General features: G+C 37.9%; 1 protein-coding gene across 4 annotated transcripts in view; it reads right to left on the bottom strand.

The window, feature by feature from the left end:
- Window positions 1–20,891, bottom strand: part of LOC140734525 (U2 snRNP-associated SURP motif-containing protein-like) — a 90,199-nt gene that overhangs the window by 54,013 nt on the left and 15,295 nt on the right. For all 4 annotated transcript variants that reach the window (XM_073058603.1, XM_073058606.1, XM_073058605.1 and 1 more), the window contains exons 5-14: window positions 18,907–19,031; window positions 14,820–14,887; window positions 14,245–14,366; window positions 13,872–13,951; window positions 13,599–13,764; window positions 11,110–11,318; window positions 3,304–3,347; window positions 1,113–1,217; window positions 957–1,023; window positions 706–875 (exon numbers count right to left, since the gene is read on the bottom strand). In XM_073058603.1, the coding sequence (XP_072914704.1) occupies window positions 706–875; window positions 957–1,023; window positions 1,113–1,217; window positions 3,304–3,347; window positions 11,110–11,318; window positions 13,599–13,764; window positions 13,872–13,951; window positions 14,245–14,366; window positions 14,820–14,887; window positions 18,907–19,031 (1,156 nt within the window). The remainder of the gene's footprint in view (window positions 1–705; window positions 876–956; window positions 1,024–1,112; window positions 1,218–3,303; window positions 3,348–11,109; window positions 11,319–13,598; window positions 13,765–13,871; window positions 13,952–14,244; window positions 14,367–14,819; window positions 14,888–18,906; window positions 19,032–20,891) is intronic.

The raw sequence follows: 20,891 nt of genomic DNA, 5'->3' as shown, positions 1-20,891 counted from the left end.
ACTATCACTGTGCTAAATGGAACAGATTAGACTCAAACAAATCTAGCAATCAAAAACAAAATTTTCATCAATGCTGTGGGTTGTAAGCCATTACAGAACTGTATTACACCTCAACATACAAGACCATGGCCAGGATGTCCCTATTCTACCATCAAGCCAATGATTCTACCTTGTTCAATGACAAATGCAGAACGGCATGCCAAAGCAGTACCGAAATGTACTTAAACTGAGGTCCGAAGCAAATCTGCAACACATCATTTTTAAAATCAAGTATATAGATTAACCTATTTAGTCTAGTCATGACTAGCACTAAGCCGAAGTGTACTTTGGCTTACTGCAATTTGTTTTAATGAAAGTAATTTTCCATTTTCTAAGGAATACAATGAATCACAAATTATGTCAGTACTACTTTAAATAGAGTGGGACTATTTCAGGCGTAGTGCATGCCTACCGTAAACAAATCACATCTGATGTCCATAGAAATAAAAACATAATGGAAATAGTGCTAATATTTCCTTGAAATGTTGCTATTATTTTAAAAAGGTGAAGAAAAGAAACTTCAAAGCAAAAGATATCTGATCTTTTATTCTATGCTATTTGATTACAATATTTGGTAAGAAATTTGCAACAGCTATTCAGCTTCTTAGAGTCAGCTACACTAAGATTACTTCAGGCAGTCAATTGGAAATCCAGTTATTAACTTACTCATCCTTCAGTTGCCCTTTCTTCACTGGTTCCTCTGATTCAACAGGCATATCAACTTCTGTGTCTTCTGGCATACCTTGCAAATAGGGATTCATAGGTGGAGGATGCCACACCGAACCACACTTAAATATCCGGAAATCGTCAGTCCGCCATTTTGTAGGGGAATCACCCTAAACACCGAAATAGTATGAGCACCTTCAACTTTGAAACTACCCAAGTTTATCGCCTTAACTGAAATACTTTTGCTTTACCTGAAGAATAGAAAACAGCTTCCACCTATAATAAACGTGTGCTGGGTCCTTGTTATCAAAAAGGAACCTAGTAAAATAGTTGAAAATAGAGTCACTAACTCTCATCACTTAAACAGAAAAAAGTAACTTAAAATGTAATATGGCATTCATTTTTACCTAAATTGAGGGTTATTAATTTCTCTACTCATAATTAAAGCTTCAAAAGCTGGACCTTCACGAACTACAAATTCGATCATTCGATGAATTAGGCACAAGAGATTCCTAACAGAATAAAAGAAAATTAAACAATGTTCAAAAATAGTCATGTTAAATCTTTTCTATAAATAAGCAAATGACGAGGTACTTTTAAAAGTGGAATCCTGCTGGTATTTCAATCAACAGAAATAAGACAAGCTTCAAAGTTGATGCTGTCCCCTTTCTCAGTGTAATCCACAATCTTAAATCAATTGGTGCTATATTCCAAAATATGTCAGATCAACAGTCCAACAGAAACTTGGACAACTACAACCAGCTATAATTTTACTGCATTACTTACTACTATCAGCTACTACAGGCAATATTCTTGCAAATGCATTTGAAAATTTAATTAAAACAAAAAATAATTTGCACTAAAATGTCAATGTGAAAGATGCTATTTCTGGGGATGAAAGCACTTCCACATTTTGGGTGCTCAACATAAGCTCTGGGCAAGTATAAGACAGTTAGAGTAAAGATCCTACTTCCCTGTTCTGCTCTAATGATGGAACTCAACCCAGGATAATAGCAATCGCTACTGTACTGTTGTGAAACTTTTTTATTCTCCATTCTGTGATCTCTCAAGTGAAATTCCAGTTTGCTGCTTTAGTTCCACACCTACTGGGAAAGATATGATTGTCCAATTTTCATTACCTTCCACCAGAAGGCAAAATAAGACTGGTCTGGAGTTAAATCCTGTCCTTCATGATGAAAGAACAACTCACTAAACTATTCAACCACCCCTTCTGATAAGTTTAAACTAATTGTTCTCCTAGTATACATATACCTTATTGGAATTTTGCTTAGCACATTTTACTTGTTTCCACTTTATTTATATCAAGATCAAAAAAACTCAGAAATCATTGTGTAGAAAATTCAGGAGCAATGTCAAATATCAACATCATTCAGAATCTTATGTAAACTTTTAAAGCCACAATATACATCAGTATTTTCTTTGCAACTAAGGTGGTTAGCTTTGTTTACCAGGTGCATTTGCAAAGTGAATGGCAGCATTTGAAATAGTGATACAATGGAAGCCTCAGTTTAGTCAATTGTTTCTGAAATGCTAAATGGTTCAACTTTAATAAGCACATTACCTATCAGTCGTTACCATTACAGGCAATGAATGGATGCTCTGAAATTATCTGTATTAATTGCACATTAAATCTACTACACAAACTCTTAACAAAAGATTTTGCTGGTGTATAAATGTTCTTGGTGCTTTACCATTATATATTGAAGCTTTAAAAAATTGGTCTATTATTTACAAGCTTTTTAGAATACTTTACCACAAAATATAACAATATCTGAAAGAACAGATGAATGTTTTAAGTTGTTTTCATAAATCAAATGTAGCTGCCACAGAAGAATAGGTGTAATTTATAGTGTATTACCTGAAAGTATAAAGTGTCCATAAATTCATGTGTCCGAGTTGATTACTAACAGTAAAAGCTACCCAACAGTGAGGAGCTAACAGGCTCAAACCGTGCTTGTGCTTTCTTGTTATCCCACGAAGCCTTGAATATTCGCACAGAACAGCGAAAACCAGCACCAGGCTCCACTCATCTCAGTGTCCCGAGGCACCAGTAGGCCACCACTTCAATCCCCTGTTCCTCTGGTCCATTCATTGTGCTGTGACTAAGGCACACTGTATCCAGAAATCTATTTCCCCAAGATTTTTAGAGCTATTACGTACCAAGAGTCCCCATTCCTCTGAGCAAGTCAACACAACACAAACTCAACCAAGCTAATTACTATGCAACATCAGAGCATAAGTCTCCTCTTCAACATATTAGTTTCTAAAAACCTTTGCTAAAATTAGTTTTAAAAACCTTCTAGTTCCTCTAACTCTAATTAATGAAACTATGTAAATATAGATGTAACAATTAACTATAAGGTGTTATTTTATGTCAAACTATGTCTACCACTATTATTGATAATTTCACTTTCAGATGAGTAAAGGAACATTTCTATTGTTGCTCGCAGAAATGGGGTTCATCTTTTAAGGCACGTAAATACGTGTAGAAAAAAATCCTTTGTTTACTCAAAGTCTTGTTGCAAATAGCTGCTTAGTCGTAGTAGCAGTAGTAGTAAGAATGAACTGAAAGTGTACCTTTCTGTTGGGATAACCACTTTGACTACGGCTTCGGACAGAGTCTGCACATGAAGTCACATCAAATAGTAAAAATATAAAGAATGTGAGTATTGGCTGGTGAAACACTGCAGGACATACAGCATCAAGAACAAAATAAAAACAACAGTTGATATTTTAATGCTATATTTACCTGACATTTAATACAAAACAAAAAGAAATTACAAACCAGGCGGACAGCACCGAATATTTCAAAACTGCTTACTCACCAGGGTATTTGGCCTAATATTAAACCTAACATCTGGATTCTGCTAAAAACTTGTTCTTCCCTTGTTTGCTCTGCAGCATATACTTACTCTACTGAGTATTGCAGGATTCATTCATCAGTTGCTGGGCCTCAGTATAAAAATATTCTAATATATCACTACATAGATGTAATGCACAGGAGCAAATATAAAGTAAAATAACTTTGGAATAATGTGAATCAGAATACTAAATATAATTTTAAAAATATATAGTTATGACTATCAGTAACCAGCCATATTACAGTGCTTTTGAACAAAGTGGTCAATAGCATGTCTGTAGTCAGAAAATAAATCAAAGAACTAATATTAAAAAAAACTTCTGCAACAATAATACAAGATCATGGTCACATAAGCTGCATAAAAATGGTTCTGGATGTTCTGTAGGAGTTAAGTATGGTTGAATTTGTAATTGAATTAATAGTAGAACAATATGCTAAGATTAGCATACATTAGAAATGGTTAGTGCTGAGAAAACATTCTCTCCAACACATTAAACAGTTATTGAAATAATTGTGAATAAACATTACAACTGTAAAAATATAGATTTGAACATAAAGTTCTACACATGAACATTACCCACTAGAAGTGGTAAGTTCAAATTTAACAGTAAGAAAATTTAGTTTATTTCTAAAATGTAATAAGAACGTTCAGCATCTGAAAATCTTGAAAATACCAGTAATCCTCACTATATTAAAACGATATAAAGCAAGAAAACTGTAAGACATTTAAAGAACTTAGAGGGCAACTATTAAAAAAAGTTTTATATCCCAATTTTAAAAGGATTATATTGTGACTAGTTAGAGAGCCATAAAATTAAAAGATTTGATAACACAAATGTGAAGAGGATGCTTCCACTTATGAAGCAGTCCAAATATAGAATCCAAAAACACAGAACAAGAACAAACTATTTCTACAAAGAAGTGCCTTGGGTAAATTGCAAAGATACATTCAAGGGTATGAGAAATGAGATGAAAAATATGTAAGGTGGCTTACAGCACTCAGCAACTAACCCCCCATAACATTATTCTGTAGAATTGATACAGTAATCTTGGATATCACAATCAGTTGGATCAATAATAAGTATACCGCTTTGGATACTGTTCAGGGGGGATGACCTAACTGGGGTGGGGTAGTGGGGAGAGAAGTGGACTGTAGTAGTGAAAAGGGATTCCATAGTTCGAGGAGTAGATACGAGATTCCGTGTACGTGAAAGAGACTCAGATGGTTTGTTGTCTCCAAGTGCCAAAGTCAGGGATGTCTGCAATCTGATCCACAGCATTCTAAAGGGAATGGTGAGCAGCCAGAAGTCCTGGTACATATTGGCACCAATGACATACATAGGAAAAGGGAGGAGGCCCTGAAGAGAGAACTTAGGGAATTAGGTAGAAAGTTGAAAAGCTGTACCTCCTGGGTAGTAAACTCTGTACTGCAGCCTGTGCCATGCATCAGTGAGGGTAAGAATAGGATGATTTGGAAAATGAATGCACGGCTGAGGAAATAGTGCAGGGAGCAGGGCTTCAGATTTCAGGATCACTGGAATCTCGTCTAAGGAAGGTATGGCCTGTACAAAAAAGACAGGCTACACCTGAACCCAAGGAGGACCAATATCCTTGCAAGCAGGTGGAGGGTTTAAACTAAATTGGTAAGGAAATGGGAACCAGAATGATAGGCCTGAGTATAGGGCAGTTGGTATACAGCTAGATGCAGTGTACAGTGTAAGGAAGGACAGGCAGATGATAGGGCAAAATTGTAGTCAGTGGGACGAGTTGCAGTGTAAAAGATTGGTAGTTAAGACATTGTGGGCATCACTGAGTCATGGCTCAAAGAACAAAGTTGGGAACTTAACATCCGAGGATACACATTGTATTTTAAGGACAGGCAGGTTGGCAGAGAGGGTGGGGTAGGTCTGTTGGTAAAAAATGAAATTAAATTCTTAGAAAGAGATGACATAAGATCAGAACATGTAGAATCGTTGTGGATAGAGTTAAGCTACAAGGTTAAAAAGATCCTGATGGCAGTTATATACAGGCCTCCAAACAGTAGCCAGGATGTGGACTACAAATTACAACAGGAGACAGAAAAGGCATGGCAGGAAGACAATATTACAATAGTCATGGGGATTTCAATATGCAGGTAGATTGTAAAAATCAGGTAGGTGCAGGATCCCAAGAGAGAGAATTTGTAGAATGCCTACAACTTGGCTTTTTAGAGCAGCTTGTGGTTGAGCCCACTAGGGGAAAGGCTATTCTACATTGGGTGTTGTGTAATGACCCAGATTTGAATAGGGATCTTAAGGTAAGGAACCCCTAGGAGGCGGCGATCATAATATGATAGACTTCACTCTGCAATTTGAGAGGGAGAAGCTAAAGTCAGATGTATCAGTAATACAGTGGAGTAAAGGGAATTAGAGACATGAGAGAGGAGCTGGCAAAAGTTGATTTGAAGGGAGCACTAGCACGGATGATAGAACAGCAGTAGCTGGAGTTTCTGGGAGCAATTCGGAAAATGCAGGATACATCCCAAAGAAGTAGTATTCTAAAGGCTAGCTGACAAGGGAAATTAAAGACAACAAAGCAAGAGAAAAGGCAGATAACAGAACAAAAATTAATAGTAAGTTAGAGGATTGGGAGGTTTTTAAAAACCAACAGAAGGCAGTTAAAAAGCCAAAAGGAAGGAAAAGACAAAATATGAAGGTAAGCTAGTCAATAATATCAAAGAGGATACCAAATGCTCTTTTTCCCCCAGATAAATATAGTACTGAGCAAATGTCTTAGGCACATGTAAAAAAAATCTGTAAAGCAAAGATCCCTTCAAAAATAATGAAATAAAAATGTTTCTAAATATCAAAAAATTATGATCAAAAGCAGTAAAGAAAAAAAACTCAAATCAATACTTGGTGTGACCACCCTTTGCCTTTAAAATTACATCAATTTTAACTCGCCCTGGGATGCCATCCAGTCCCACAGCCTTGCAAATGTTCATTCGTTGGAAACATCTGTATTCCTTAGCCTCAGAAATGACCAGGTTGCAGGTTGTAGCGGAGGCTTTGTCCAGAGGCTCGGAGTTAGCAACATCGTACCTAGCATAATAGTGATTGAGCTCATCTGCAAGAGGCAGCGATATTGGTGCACCACAATGTTTGGCTATGCAGCCCTCACAAGTCATGTGTGCTATTCGCTGTGAATCTTCACTCAATCTTCTCTCTATATTGTTGTTTCACAGCCTTGATAGCTTTGCACAGATCATAGCTGCTTTTCTTGAGCTCTACTTGATCTCGTGATGTAAGCTCGATGTCGCACTGTAAGTGCTGCTCACACGGAACTACTGATCCAGGGTTTCTGGTCTGGGAAGACCCTGACCGACTTCTGAGGGGACAAAATCGTTGATGCACTTCTGGATAAAGGACGTGACTCCATCAGTGAACTTGGAGACATCCTCATCATAGAAGAAATTCCAGTCGACGTCATCGAAGCAGTCCTGTAGCATGGTGGCCAATTGGTTGGACCAACAGTGGATGGTTTTAACTACGGCCGCCTCTTGTTTCAGCTTCTGCTTGTATGTCGGCAGAAAAAAGATCAAACAGTGATCTGATTTTCCAAAAGCTGGGCAAAGGGGAGTTTTGTAGGTGTTGCGGAAGGGAGTGTAGAAATTGTCAAATGCGTTATCTCCACAAGTGCTCACTTGGATGTGCTGACAAAAGTTCCGAGGGACTTTCGTCAGCGACGCTAGATTAAATTCACCGGTGACGATGAAGGCAGCCTCTAGGTGTGCAGTCTCCAGTGTGTTGATGATCTCGTACAGTTCCTTGAGAGCCAGATCAGTATCAGCCTGGGGCGGAATGTACACCGCTGTGATAACAGCCATGAACTCCCAAGGTAGCCAGTACGATCTGCACAACAGCACTAGGTATTCCAGGTCTGGGGAAGAAAAGAATTCTGGGGGGTCGCACCAAGCATTGTTAACTATGAAGCATACCCTTGCTCCTTTACTCTTCCCAGTGAGGTTTCTCTACCTGTCTGCCCAGAACAGGGAGAACCCAGAGGGCTCGGTGGCATGATGCAGTATCTCCTCCATCATCCAGGTCTCCATGAAGCACAAAATGCTACATTCCTTTGTTTCTTGCTGATAGGAGATCCTGGCTCTCAGTTCACAAAGCTTGTTATCCAGGGACTGAACGTTAGCCAGGAGTATGCTAGGGAGTGGCAGTTGATTTGCACGCCATTTCAGCCTCAGCAGGTCGCCAGCCCTTCTCCCTCACCTCCAGCACTTCTTCCAAGGTAGTGGCAGTGTAAGAAATGAGCCCCCATGGATCGCACAAGCAGGGGATCCCAGTGTAGGAAAGACGGCACATAATGGGAAAATGCCGTCTTTCCGATGTTCAGAAGGGTCAGTCTATCACATCTGATGTGACTATCATCTACTTGAACAGAAAATGCTAAGAAAATCGGAGAAATTAGTAGTATACTTTAGATTTGGAACAGAGCTCACAACGCAGCCATCGTACGCGGTGCCATCGGCTCGAAACTCCTCTCTGCCAAGAAACTTCTGCTTGAGAGACTTGCTGATACAGCATGACCATCTTGTATCTTGTTACTATTGCCACTCTTGCCATGGTATAAGAATTGACAATCTGAAGGCTAAATTGTCACATCTGTCATACCATCACCTTTTAACTTAGTTGTCCTTTGCCCAGTTTGATTCCTTCCACCCAGCTTTTGTTTCAGTTAATCAGTTTAGTTCATTCAACTCATTATGACTTTGAAGTTATCTTTGTCTAATCATGCACTGGAGGTAAACACCTACGAACTAATCAAGTCTTTATTTGAAAAGTGGTGTATTACATAATATGCTACTTTCTTTAATGAAATACAAAACTTCCTCTGTAACATTTAATTTTTTGGAAAATGAATATTTGGGAATCCAAAATTTGCTCTTTGCTTCTGACACACTAATGTGAAGACAAAAAATAAACTAAAACAAAATTTATAAGAAAAAAATCTGGGGTACCCAAGACTTTTGCACAGTATTGTAAAGAGTAAAAGAGAGATGAGAGTAAATATCAGACCGCTGGAAAATTATGCTGGAGAAGCAGTAATAGAAATGACAGTTAAACTAAAATAACTTGCATCCGTTTTCACTGCAGAAGATGTATCCCAGAGGTTTGAGAGTGCCAGGGGGCAGAAGTGAGTGCAATTGATATTACTAGGGAGAAGGTGCTCAGGAAGCTAAAAGGTCTGCAGGTGGATATGTCACCTATACCAGATGGACAACACCCCCAAATTCCGAAAGCAGTGAATGGGGAGATTGCAGAGGCATTGCAATGATCTTTCAAGAATCACTAGATTCTGGCATGATTTTGGAGGACAGGAAAATTGCAAATATCAGTCCATTCTTTTGACAAGGGATGGAGGTAGAAGAAAGGAAATTTATAGGCCAGTTAATTTGACCTCAGTGGTTGGGAAGATGTTGAAGTTGATCGTTAATGACAAGGTCTTAGGGTACTTGGAGGCACATGATAAAATAGACCAAAGCCAGCATGGTTTCCTTAAGGGAGAGTCTTGCCTGACAAACCTGTTATAATGCATTGAGGAAATAACAAGCAGGTAAGAGAGTCCAGTGGCTCTGGTTTACTTGGAACTCCAGAAGGCCTTTGACAAGGTGCCTCACATGAGGCTGCTTAACAAGAGCTCACAGTATTACAAGAAAGGTACAAGGATGGATAAAGCAGTGGCGGATTGGCAGGAGACAAATAGTGGGAATAAGGAGAGCCTTCTCTGCCTGGCTGCCAGTGACTAGCTGTATTCTGTAGGGGGTCAGCACTGGGACTGTTTTGTTTTACATTATGTGTCAAATATTTGAATAATGGAATTGATGGCTTTATGGTCAAATTTACGGGCAATACAAAGATAGGTGGGGGCCAAGTAGTGTTGAGGAAGTAGGGAGGCTACAGAAGGACTTAAGACAGTTTGGGGGATGGGCAAAGAAGTGGCAGATAGAATACAATGTTGGGAAGTGTATGGTCATGCACTTTGATAGAAGGAACAAAAGTGTATGCTATTTCCCAAACAGGAAGAAAATTCAAAAAACAAAGTGCAAAGGTACTTGGCAGACATTGGGCAAGATTTACTAAAGGTTAACTTACAGATTGAATCAGTGGTGAGGAAGGCAAATCCAACATTAATATTCATTTTGAGAGGACTAGAATACAAAAGCAAGGATGTAATGCTGAGAGTTTATAAGGCACTGTTAAGGCCTCACTTGGAGTATTGTGTGCAGTTTTGGGCCTCTTATCTAAGAAAGGCTGTGTTGACATAGAAATGGGTTCAGAGGAGATTCACGAGAACTATTCCGAAAATTAAAGGGTTATCTCATGAGGAGTATTTGATGGCCCTGGGTATGTACTCACTAGAATTCAGAAAAATGAGGTGTGGGGGGGGGTGGGTAATCTCACTGACCTATTCAATATTGAAGGGCCCAGACAGAGTGGACATGGAGACGATGTTCCCTATAGTGGGGGAGTCTAGGACGAGAAGACACAGTCCCAGAATATCTAGGACAGAGATGAGAAGGAATTTATTTAGCCAGAAAATAGTGAATCTGTGGAATTCGTTGCCACAGGCAGCTGTGGAGGACAGGTCATTGGGTGTATTTAAGGCGGAGGTTGATAGGTTCTCGATTAGTCAGGGTATGAAAGGTTATGGGAAAAAACAGGAGAATGGGGTGAAGAGGGAAAATGGATCAGCCATGATGAAATGGCAGAGCAGACTCAATGGGCCAAATGCCCTAATTCTGTTCCTCTATTTTATGGTCTTTATCAACTATTGCTGATTCTGAAGGCTAACGTAATAAATTTTAAAAATGCAAAAAGTATTTCAAATGTGCTCTAAGAGGCTTCTTAGTGCTGCTTTTTACAAGCATTGTTAAGTACTTAAGGTATAAATTTTGTTGTACAGCAGACAATGCTAATGTGATGGCTGTCATCCAGATGCAAATTCTTTTAATGGGCAATTACTGATTGATTCATTATTTTCATAAGTTAAAGATGCACCAAAAGGATCAGCAGACGGAGGAAGATTCCATCTGACCATTAACAGATCAATATGGACGTAACAAGTGCTATTCTCATAAACCTAAGTCTGCTAAATAACACTGTCATAAAAGTATCACCAAGACAAAGAATAAAATACTGCAAATCCAGCTTACTCAAAAGAACTTACATGTTTGCCCAAGCCATCAGTTCATATCAGAAGTACTAAATTTGAGTTGAAATAAATTGGTGATGGCAAGATGCCAAACTTCCAAATAAATCCTAATTTATTTTTACTTTGACATTTCATACACAGTAAAATACTCCTTGCAAACACTTCAAAGATTATTACATTTTAAAACTACAAGAAAGAAAGAACAGGTCAAAGGAAATTAACAATCAAACAAATGAATACTTACAACACTAGCAATATCTTACATCTGCATTTAACTTCTGGTTCTCAAGCATGCACATAAATCATTCACATTTTTTTACCTTCTCAAATTCCTCTTTGGATTTTGATGGTCGGAGTGGCATATCAGGGTTCTTCAGTCTCACTCTAGGCTGTGCATTAAAAGGTAAACCCGATGGAGGAGGAGGTAGAGTCAATTCCATCATAGCTGGTGGAATATATATAGGGTATGGGGGGGTAGGCACTGCCTTCCCCCAACCCAGCTTCATTTCATATCCCATTATAAATTTCCCTGTAAACATGACACCACACTTGATCTTTATAACATCAGAGAACTTGGGTTTCACCTTTAAGAATTTATTTAAAACTACTAACCAAAATATCACCACAAATGTTCGAACACTTAAAATTTTGCATCACCACAAAATGCTATAGATTGTTGTCAGCAAATTAAAGTTTTCTGTAAAGATTTCACAAAAGTTAAATAGATTATGGGGGAGAGGGGTGGGGGGGAGAGAGGGGGGGTGGGGATGGCTGGGTTAAACAGTCAAAGTGTAATCAGCAACCGGTTGTATTGAATGTCATTTGGTGTTGAAGTAAAAATTAGTGATAAAAAAGTTAAACAGATTACGATATATAAAATACAACGGGTTAGAAATTCACACAAAATGCTGGAGGAACTCAGCAGGTCAAGTAGCAATATGAAAAGAGTAAACAGTCCACTTCTGGGCGAAGACTCTTCTTCAGGACTGCTTTTCTTGTGTTAGAAATTGCTGGGTGTGAAAACAACCCTGCCAAGCTCAGTCAAGATAAATATGATGAAATGTAAATTGCCCAAGCCAGTTGAATATTTGCATACTTAGTTGCTACATGTGCAAAGACGGAAAATATTCATTAATCTCCTCACAAAGTGTCTGAAATTAAAGATTTGTTCTGTGAAAACTAATGAAATTTGAGTAGATGTTTAGGCCTAGTATGTAATAAAAAACTGTGTTAACAGTTTATTGCACAAACAAAAGCTGAATAATTTAAACTGAAATCTCACTCCAACCATGACAGTGCACACAGCTAATCTATGAGTTACAGTCGGCCCTCCTCATCCACGAGTTCCGCATGGGCGAATTCAACCAACCGCGAATCAGGAAAACCCAGAAGTTCTCTCTCCAGCACTCGTTCTTCAAGCAATGTTTGCCTCACATCTCATTCGTTACTTTGTTTCAGTGAAAAAATGGCTCCTAAAAAGCAATAAGTGGTCAAAGCAATTCCTCAAAGGCTAAGAGGGAACGTAAAGTGCTATCTCTTGCCAAGAAATTAGAAATATTAGATCTTTTGAAAAGTGGCATGTTGCGTTCCAAAGTGGGCCATAAGGTCAAGAAGAACCAATTGAACATTTGCACAATAAAGTAGAAAGAAGCTGAAATTTGTGGAAGTGTTAGTGCTAGGGATGGCTGGCTGGCTATGTAAAGCGCTACAGCCTCAAGAACTTGAAGATCACAGGAGAATCAGGATCGGCTGATACCGAGGCGACATGAGCATTCCCAGAAGAGCTACGATGGTTGCGTCTGTACTGAACATGTAGAGACCTTTTTTCTTGTTATTATTCCCTAAACAATACAGTATAACAACTATTCACATAGCATTTACATTGTATTAGGTATTATAAGTAATCTAGAGATGATTTAAAGTATATAGGAGGATGTGCGTAGGTTACCACGGATCGGGATAAAAAAAAACCTGACAGTTCTCTCCAGCAAACATCTGTCCTTTAAAATTGTCCCGATCGTTGATCGACTGTAGCCTAACATTTTTCCAATGACCTATGGCATTACACCTCTTTCCGAACGCTTTATTATTTCCACTTTACTTTCCATCATGATCGCTTTCCATCAACAGAACAGAAACACTGCGGGCGGCGGGTCCTGTGCTGCCCTGGGTCCTGAAGTCCATCGGCACCGAGACAGGTTAAATAAGGGACTTGAGCATCCGTGTTTTTTGGTATCTGTGAGGGGTCCCGGAACAAATCCCCCGCGGATAAGGAGGATAAGGATAAGGACTGTACTTCCGTTTTCTCTTTTTTTCACTCCCTCTCCCTTCCCCTCCCCCTTTCTCTTGCTCTCTCCCCCTCTCTTTATCTGTTAATTGATTCTAATTCTTCCTCCTTTATTTCCCTATTTCTTTCTCAAACTTTTAATGACTTAAGATTAGACAACTATACATGAGATCTCAGATGACTAATCAACTCTCCATGCAATTATTAATGACCATTTCCAATAATCTGAGGTAAATAGTACAACACAAAAGCAAAGAAAAATATTCATTTCCCAACAATCTTTATTAGAATGGCACACTCTAGTAATTTCTGGGCCACTGTTCTTACTGTATACTGTTTTACAAAATTCACAACAGCATTTTCAGACACTTGAAATAAAATTCCTAAGTCATACTCAAAAGACCGGTGACATTTAAATCAAAGTGAACCTTTGCCTCCTGTAGGATTTATAAAACACTGACATGATTATCCAATTTCATAAAACTTCTTAGAATATGGAATTTTCAATTTTATTTTACTCACCATTGAGAGATTTAAGAGCTTTATCTGCATGCTTTCTGTTCATGAAGGCAACAAAACCACAGTTTCGGAGTCTAGCTCTTTCCTCCTCTGTTCTAGGCCACATGATTTTTACACTTGCCAAAGGTCCAAATTTACCAAATTCCTTGCAAAGCATCTCTTCATCCATCTAATGGAGAAAGAGAAAATTTAACCTGAAACTACCTTGGGTAAAAAAAACCTTCCTTTAGTCAGGTATATTAAATATGATGAACTATGATAGAGGTTTGATGATACCTGTGGGTTTATGTTCCCAACATACAAATTTGTAGTATGAGGATCCCCTGAATCATATGACCCTGGAGTTTCATCAAGCACTAGATGGAATGAAAAGCAAATGAATTTCAAATCAGCAATCTGTATTTTTGCAACATACAAGTGAATTTCTTGTGCCTGAGATATTGCTATAATCTAATGCTGTATTTCGTTAAACTAAAAGAGAGTTCACTCCTTCACCCAGCAAATACAACTTATTCTGGATATATACCATAAATCAAAGAAATAACTGGTATTCAAATCAATACAACATGAAGGATATCAATTAACTTTGCTTCCAAAACACTATACTATTAACATTTTACTGTAAATGAAGAATGAAATGTGTGCTTACAAACACGTCTGTTTATCTGATGTTCTGTTTCAGGAGGCATTGGTTCAAATCTACTTGGTCTTAAATTTCCCTCTTTAGCCCTTTTCTTATTTTTATGTCTCTCTTCACGCTCTTCTTGAATCCTGTTGGCAATAAATGTCACCACTTTAAATAATGTGCCATAAGTACTCAATTCTATATCTTTAAAAAACATTACTATTGATGTACAGGGACTTCTTGGGTTACAAATGACCTGACTTACAGAATTCAACTTCAAAGTAAATTCTCCAAGACATTTTTAAAGCGTTCTTCAAGGAAGCATGAATAATAACATTTCACGTATTCATTAATGATTCAATACAAAATATATTCCATTAGATTAATTATGGATAGTATTAAGATGATTACTGAATGTAATGTAAGAATTATAGGAAGGAAATATAGAGCAATATGATACCAGTAGCAGAATAAAATAGATGCTCCTGACTTAAAGAGAAATTGCCTTACAGCCAGTTCCCACTTACAGAGCCTTATGCATCCTGGGAAGTGCCTGCAGTTAAGAAACTAAAATAAAATACTAATTTTCATTGACTTACTGTTTGAGCTCTTCTTTGAATATTTCCAAATTACTCTTCTTTTTTTCATCTTTTAATTTTTTGATGTTCTAAATGAAAATAAAACAAAGTTACTATATTTTACATAAATGTAAACTAATTAAAATAAAGCAAAGCAACGAAGTACAGCAAATTTTGAGATAGATATAGGAAATGCTGGAAGAACTCTACAGGTGAGAAAAGAAATACAATTTATCTTTCAGAAAAAGCTAGTCTAGGTAGCAAAAGTTTGGTAACGTGAAGGGTGGAATAAAGGACATTTTTCCAATAGGGTTAAATAACGAGAGAATTAGGAGACATTTAAGATCACTTTTAGTTTTTCTGTGAAATGTGCTGCTAATGTTATAAATGAATGTATATTTAGTGTAATGATGTATAGTCTAGGCTACATTTCCTCTCCCAAGGCAAAAAAAAGGATGGTAAGCCAAATGGCCAGTTCTTGCACAAACAGATAGAAAATGTGAGTTACTTAAGTTGCAGAATTTTATACTGAGCCTTGCAGTGGTCTCCTTTACAGGGCAAGACCAAAGGCAGATTGGAAAGTCTGTTTATCAAGTACTTCTGCTCATTTCCCATAGCCCCTTTATCTCCCAGCTGCCAACCATAGTAATTCGCTTTCACGTTCCCACACTAACATATTTGTTCTCAGTCTGCTCGACTGCCAAGCTGCCTGTTGTGGCGGACGGAGCGGAGGTGCTCAACGAAACGGTCCCCCAATCTGCATCGCCGATGTAGAAGAGGCCGCACCGGGAGTGCCGGATGCAACAGATGACCCCAACAGACTCACAAGTGAAGTGTTGCCTCATCTCCACTCTGTCTGCCACAACAGACAGGATCTCCCAGTTGCCACCCACTTCAACTCTGCCTCACATTCCCATTCGGATATGTCCATACATGGCCTCCTCTGCTGCCATGATGAGGCTAAACTCAGGTTGAAGGAGCAACACCTCATATACCGTCTGAGTAGTCTCCAGCCCCTTGGCATGAACACTGAATTCACCAACTTCCGGTAATTCCCTCCCTCTCCTTTCACCCATCACACTCTGCCTCCTCCTCCAGCTGCCTATCACCTCGCTCATGATTCTGCCTTCTTCTACTACACAGTGCTTTCACCTTACATTCCTTCTTCATCTTTCCTGCCTATCCCCTCCCTGCTTCCTCTCCCCACCCCTTGATCTTTCCTCTGGTTTTTAACCTGACAGCCACCAGCCTTCTCCTTCCCACCCTCTCTTTAGGGCCCCTGCCCCCTCCCTCTTCAGTCCTAACGAAGAGTCTCGGCCCGAAACACTGACTGCTCATTTCCACGGATACTGCCCGGCCTGCTGAGTTCCTCCAGCTTGTTGTACGTGTCGATTTGACCACAGCATCTGCAGTGCACTTTGTGTTTAGAAAGATTGGAAAGCTTCTAAAAACTGACAGAAAGCAACTAATAAAGTCATAATGAAAGAAAAGATGAAATCTGCAAGTAAGCTAGTCTATAATATCAAAGAAGATACCTAAAGTTTTTTTCATTTATATACTGTAAAGAGTAAAAGAGAGGTGATAATGGATTATCAGACTGCTGGAAAATGACACTGGAGAGGTAGTAATGGGGGACAAGGAGATGGTGGATGAAATATGTATTTTGCATCTGTCTTCACTGTGGAAGACACTAGCACTATTTGGAGGTTCAAGACTATCAGAGATCAGAAGTGAGTGCAATTGATATTACTAGGCAGAAGATGCTTGGGAAGCTGAAAGGTCTGAAGGTGTTACCAGGACCAGATCGACTACACCCTAAGGTTCTGAAAGAGGTGGCTGGGGAGATTGTGGTGGCACTGGTAATGATCTTTCAAGAATCACCACATTCTGGCATGGTTCTGGAGGACTGGAAATTGCAAATGTCACTCCACCCTTTAAGAAGAAAGTACTAGAATTAAATTTATAGGCCAGAAGATGTTGGAGTCAATTAATTGTTAAGGATGAGGTCTCAGGATACTTGGAGGCGCATGATAAAATAAGCCAAACTCAGCATGGTTTCCTTAAGGGAAAATCTTCCCTGACAACTCTATCGGAAATCTTTGAGAGATAACAAGCAGAATAGACAAAGGAGTCAGTGAACTTTGTTTACTTGGATTTTCAGAAGGCCTCTGACAAGGTGCCGCACAAAAGGCTGGTTAACACGGTAAGAATCCATGGTGTACAGGAAAGATATGTGATTGGCTGATTGGTAGGAGGCAAAGAGTGAGAATGAAGGGAGCCTTTTCCATCTGGCTGCTGATGACAAGTGGTGTCCTGCAGGGGTCAGTATTGAGACCATTTTGGTTTACATTATATGTCAGTAATTTGAGTAACAGAACTGATGGCTTTGTGGCCAAATTTGCAGATGATACGAAGATAGGTGAAGGGGCAGGTAGTGCTTAGGAAGCAGAGAGGTAAAATCCTTGGTACAAACTGACTTGGGAGGCTTTGCACAGGATTCCCTAGAGGTTAAATTGTAGGTTGAGTCAGTGGTGAGGAAGGCGAATGCAATATTAGCATTTGTTCTAAGAAGACTAGAATATAGAAGTAATGGGTGTAATGCTGAGGCTTTACAAGGCACTGGTGAGGCCTCACTTAAAGTATTGTGAGCAGTTTGAACTAAGAAAGGATGTGCTCACAATGGACAGGGTTCTGACGAGGTTCATGAAAATGAGCATTTGATCTAGGCCTTAAATCATTGAAATTTAATGAGGGGGGAATCTCACTGAAACTTATCCAATGTTGAAGGGCTGTCCTGTGAGGGTGTGCCTCATTCTGATTGTTGAAAGTCACTTCCATTGTGATTGGTTAGTTTAGAAACTGCAAATGCTTTTCCCATCCAATAGCTGCTTGGTGTCCAGTTTCAACTATCCTGGGTATATTCCGGGCACATGAAAAGGCTTGATCTCTTCTTCCTTTGTTTAAGGCAAGGATGTACATGATGATTGGGAAGGTTATGCTCTGTGCACACTTTTAACTAAGTATGTTTGGTGAATGTATGGACGCTTATTGAATATTCAGCTTTGTAGTGTCTGTAACTTGGGGAATATGAATGTCTGGTCAAATTTTTATTGTTTGTAAATAAATGATTAATATACCTATTCAAAGTCAGTGCTTTTCACTTGCCAGCATGCGAACCTGTTTCAACATTACATTTGGTGCTGCTGCAAGCGGGGTCTGGCTTTTTAAGCAACAATGCTCTCTTCTTCATTTAAGGTGAGACCATTGAAAAGGTATGCTCTGCGCACACTTTTAAACAAGTATTTTTGTTGAATGTATATACGTTTGTTGAATATTCAGCTTTGTAGTGTCACTACCTTGGGGAACATGAATGGTCAGATTTTTACAGTTTGTAAATAAATTATTAGTATACCAATTCAAAGTCAGTGCATTTCCTCTCTTACTTGCCAGACCCACGAACCTGATTCAATATTACAAGGGGCTAGATAGAGTGAATGTGGAGAGGATGTTTCCTATAGTAGGGGAGTCTAGGACCAGAGGGCACAGCCTCGGAATAGAGGAACGTCTATTTAGACTAGCGATAAGGAGGAATTTCTTTAGCCAGAGGTTGGTGAATATGTGGACTTTGTTGCCACAAGCAGCTGTGGAGACCAAGTCATTGGGTGTATTTAAGGCAGAGGTTGATAAGACTCTTGATTAGTCAGGGTGTGAAAGGTTATGGGGAAAAAGCAGGACAATGGGGATGAAACAGTCATAATGAAAGGGTGAAACTGACACAATGGGCTGAATGGTTTAATTCTGTTCCTATCGCTTATGGTATTATAGTCAAAAATTTCATCAGATAATATATTATTGTTAATCTAATTGCGAATAACCTGATCCTCTTGTCATTCGTTATTCCCTTCATCACTGTACTGCAATCTAAGGTATAAATTCTGTAATTTATCCCTTTACGCTTCTTTAACAACCTCCTCAACTCTTTGACCAAACTTTATTGCTCATCCAAATCTCATTTTTGGCTGACTAGAGTCATAAGAGGGCCACTTCATTAATTACATCAGCCTACTTCCAATGAGTAAATATAAATCACAAATCCTATAATACTTACAGGTTTCTTCACGTCAGAAGAAGTAGTAGGTCTGTGAGGTGTATCTTGCTGCAATGTCTTTATTTCACCAAACTTAGCCTTAGGTTTATATAATTTGGTTCTCCTTTCATTTCTTTCCGTCTCATCTGAAAAATTTGAAAAGAAAATCTAAAAGATCCAGAATCATCAAATAAGTATAATGTCCAAACATCCAAAGTGAGAGTCAGGATTACTGCTGCAGGCACCTTGCAAATATAATCAAGAATGCCATATGGCTTTAGCAATGCACTGAGGAAAAAACAAGTTGGATCACATTAATATACTGGAGAAAACTAGAAAACTATTCGCAATGTACAAGCTTAAATAATGCTGAACTCTTAATCATAAACTTCTTACAAAAGGTAAAAATTTCTTTGGGGTTATTTTAACACTTTCATGAATAAACTGATGCAAACAACCAAAAATGCCGTATTCGTTTATGATTATCACTGAAATTTAATCAGCATTAAAAATGGTTACCTATTCACTTTGATGCAAAGTAAGAAAATGTGACTATTTTGAAAATACCAATTATGAGAGAAATTACTACCCCGGAATAAATAGATACAACTGTTCCATGGATGCAGAATATTAGTAACCAGAAACAAGTCATCATATGTTCTTAGCTAATGTGGAAACACTAGATGAGATTGAGCATAGTCATCAATGAGAACAGGAGAAAATTCATTAGTGTTAAAACTTTCTTTTCTTTTCTTTTTCAATCTTTTTATTATTATTATCAATATATATTGGGATTACAAACTTACAAACTTATACTAAACATGAAAGGATACACAAGCAACTGTTACAATATAATTAAGTCTTCCCAAATCATAAATGATACAAATAACATATAAACAAAGCAAAACTAGGTTATATCATAATATATATTAAAAAAACAAAAAAGAGAAAAAGAAAAAAAATTATGCTAGAAAAAACTAATCTAACAACCTAATAACTAATAAAGAGAAAAAAAGAAGAGAAAAAAATAATTAAAAAATGGGCTGTTTATAATATCTATATTAAAAAAAACAAAATCATCAGTGTCGCCAACTCCAATCTTCTCAACATATATATAATCAAAACTGGAAAAACAAATAGGCTTGGAACAGGGTCTCATTACATCATATGAAAATATTGAATAAATGTCTCCATGTCTTTTCAAATTTAATAGAAGGGTCAAATACAACACTTCTAATTTTCTCCAAATTTAGACATAACATAGTTTGAGAAAGCCAATAAAATACGGTAGGGGGATTAATTTCTTTCCAATTCAACAAAATAGATCTTCTAGCCATTAATGTAAGAAATGCAATCATTCGACAAGCAGAAGAAGATAAATGGATTGAGTCCATCATTGGTAAACCAAAAATTGTAGTAATAGGATGAGGTTGTAAATCAATGTTCAATACCGTGGAAATAATATCAAAAATGTCTTTCCAATATTTTTTCAAAAGCAGACATGACCAAAACATATGAGTTAAAGACGCTATCTCAGAATGACATCTGTCACAAATAGGATTTATATAGGAATAAAAACGAGCCAATTTATCCTTAGACATATGAGCCCTATGCATAACTTTAAACTGTATTAATGAATGTTTAGCACATATAGATGATAAATTGACTAATTGAAGAATTTTATCCCAATTCTCAATAGGGATAGTAAGGTTAAGTTCTCTTTCCCAATCATTTCTAATCTTACAGAAGGGCTCTGAACGTATTTTCATAATTATATTGTAGAGTTTTGATATTACACCTTTCTGAGAAGGATTTAGTTCTAACAAATTCTCCAAAATACCCGAAGACTCAAGATTTGGAAAGGTAGGAAGTACAGTATTTAAGAAATTCCTAATCTGTAAATATCTAAAAAAATGAAATCTAGGCAAATTATATTTATTAGATAATTGTTCAAAAGACATAAAACAATTATCCAAAAATAAATCGGGTAATCGTAGTAATCCTTT

This window comes from Hemitrygon akajei, chromosome 10 (genome assembly GCF_048418815.1).
Source record: "Hemitrygon akajei chromosome 10, sHemAka1.3, whole genome shotgun sequence".
Taxonomy (NCBI): Eukaryota; Metazoa; Chordata; class Chondrichthyes; order Myliobatiformes; family Dasyatidae; genus Hemitrygon; species Hemitrygon akajei.
Note: the sequence above shows the minus strand (reverse complement) of the source record. Positions and strands in the feature narration are given on the sequence as shown.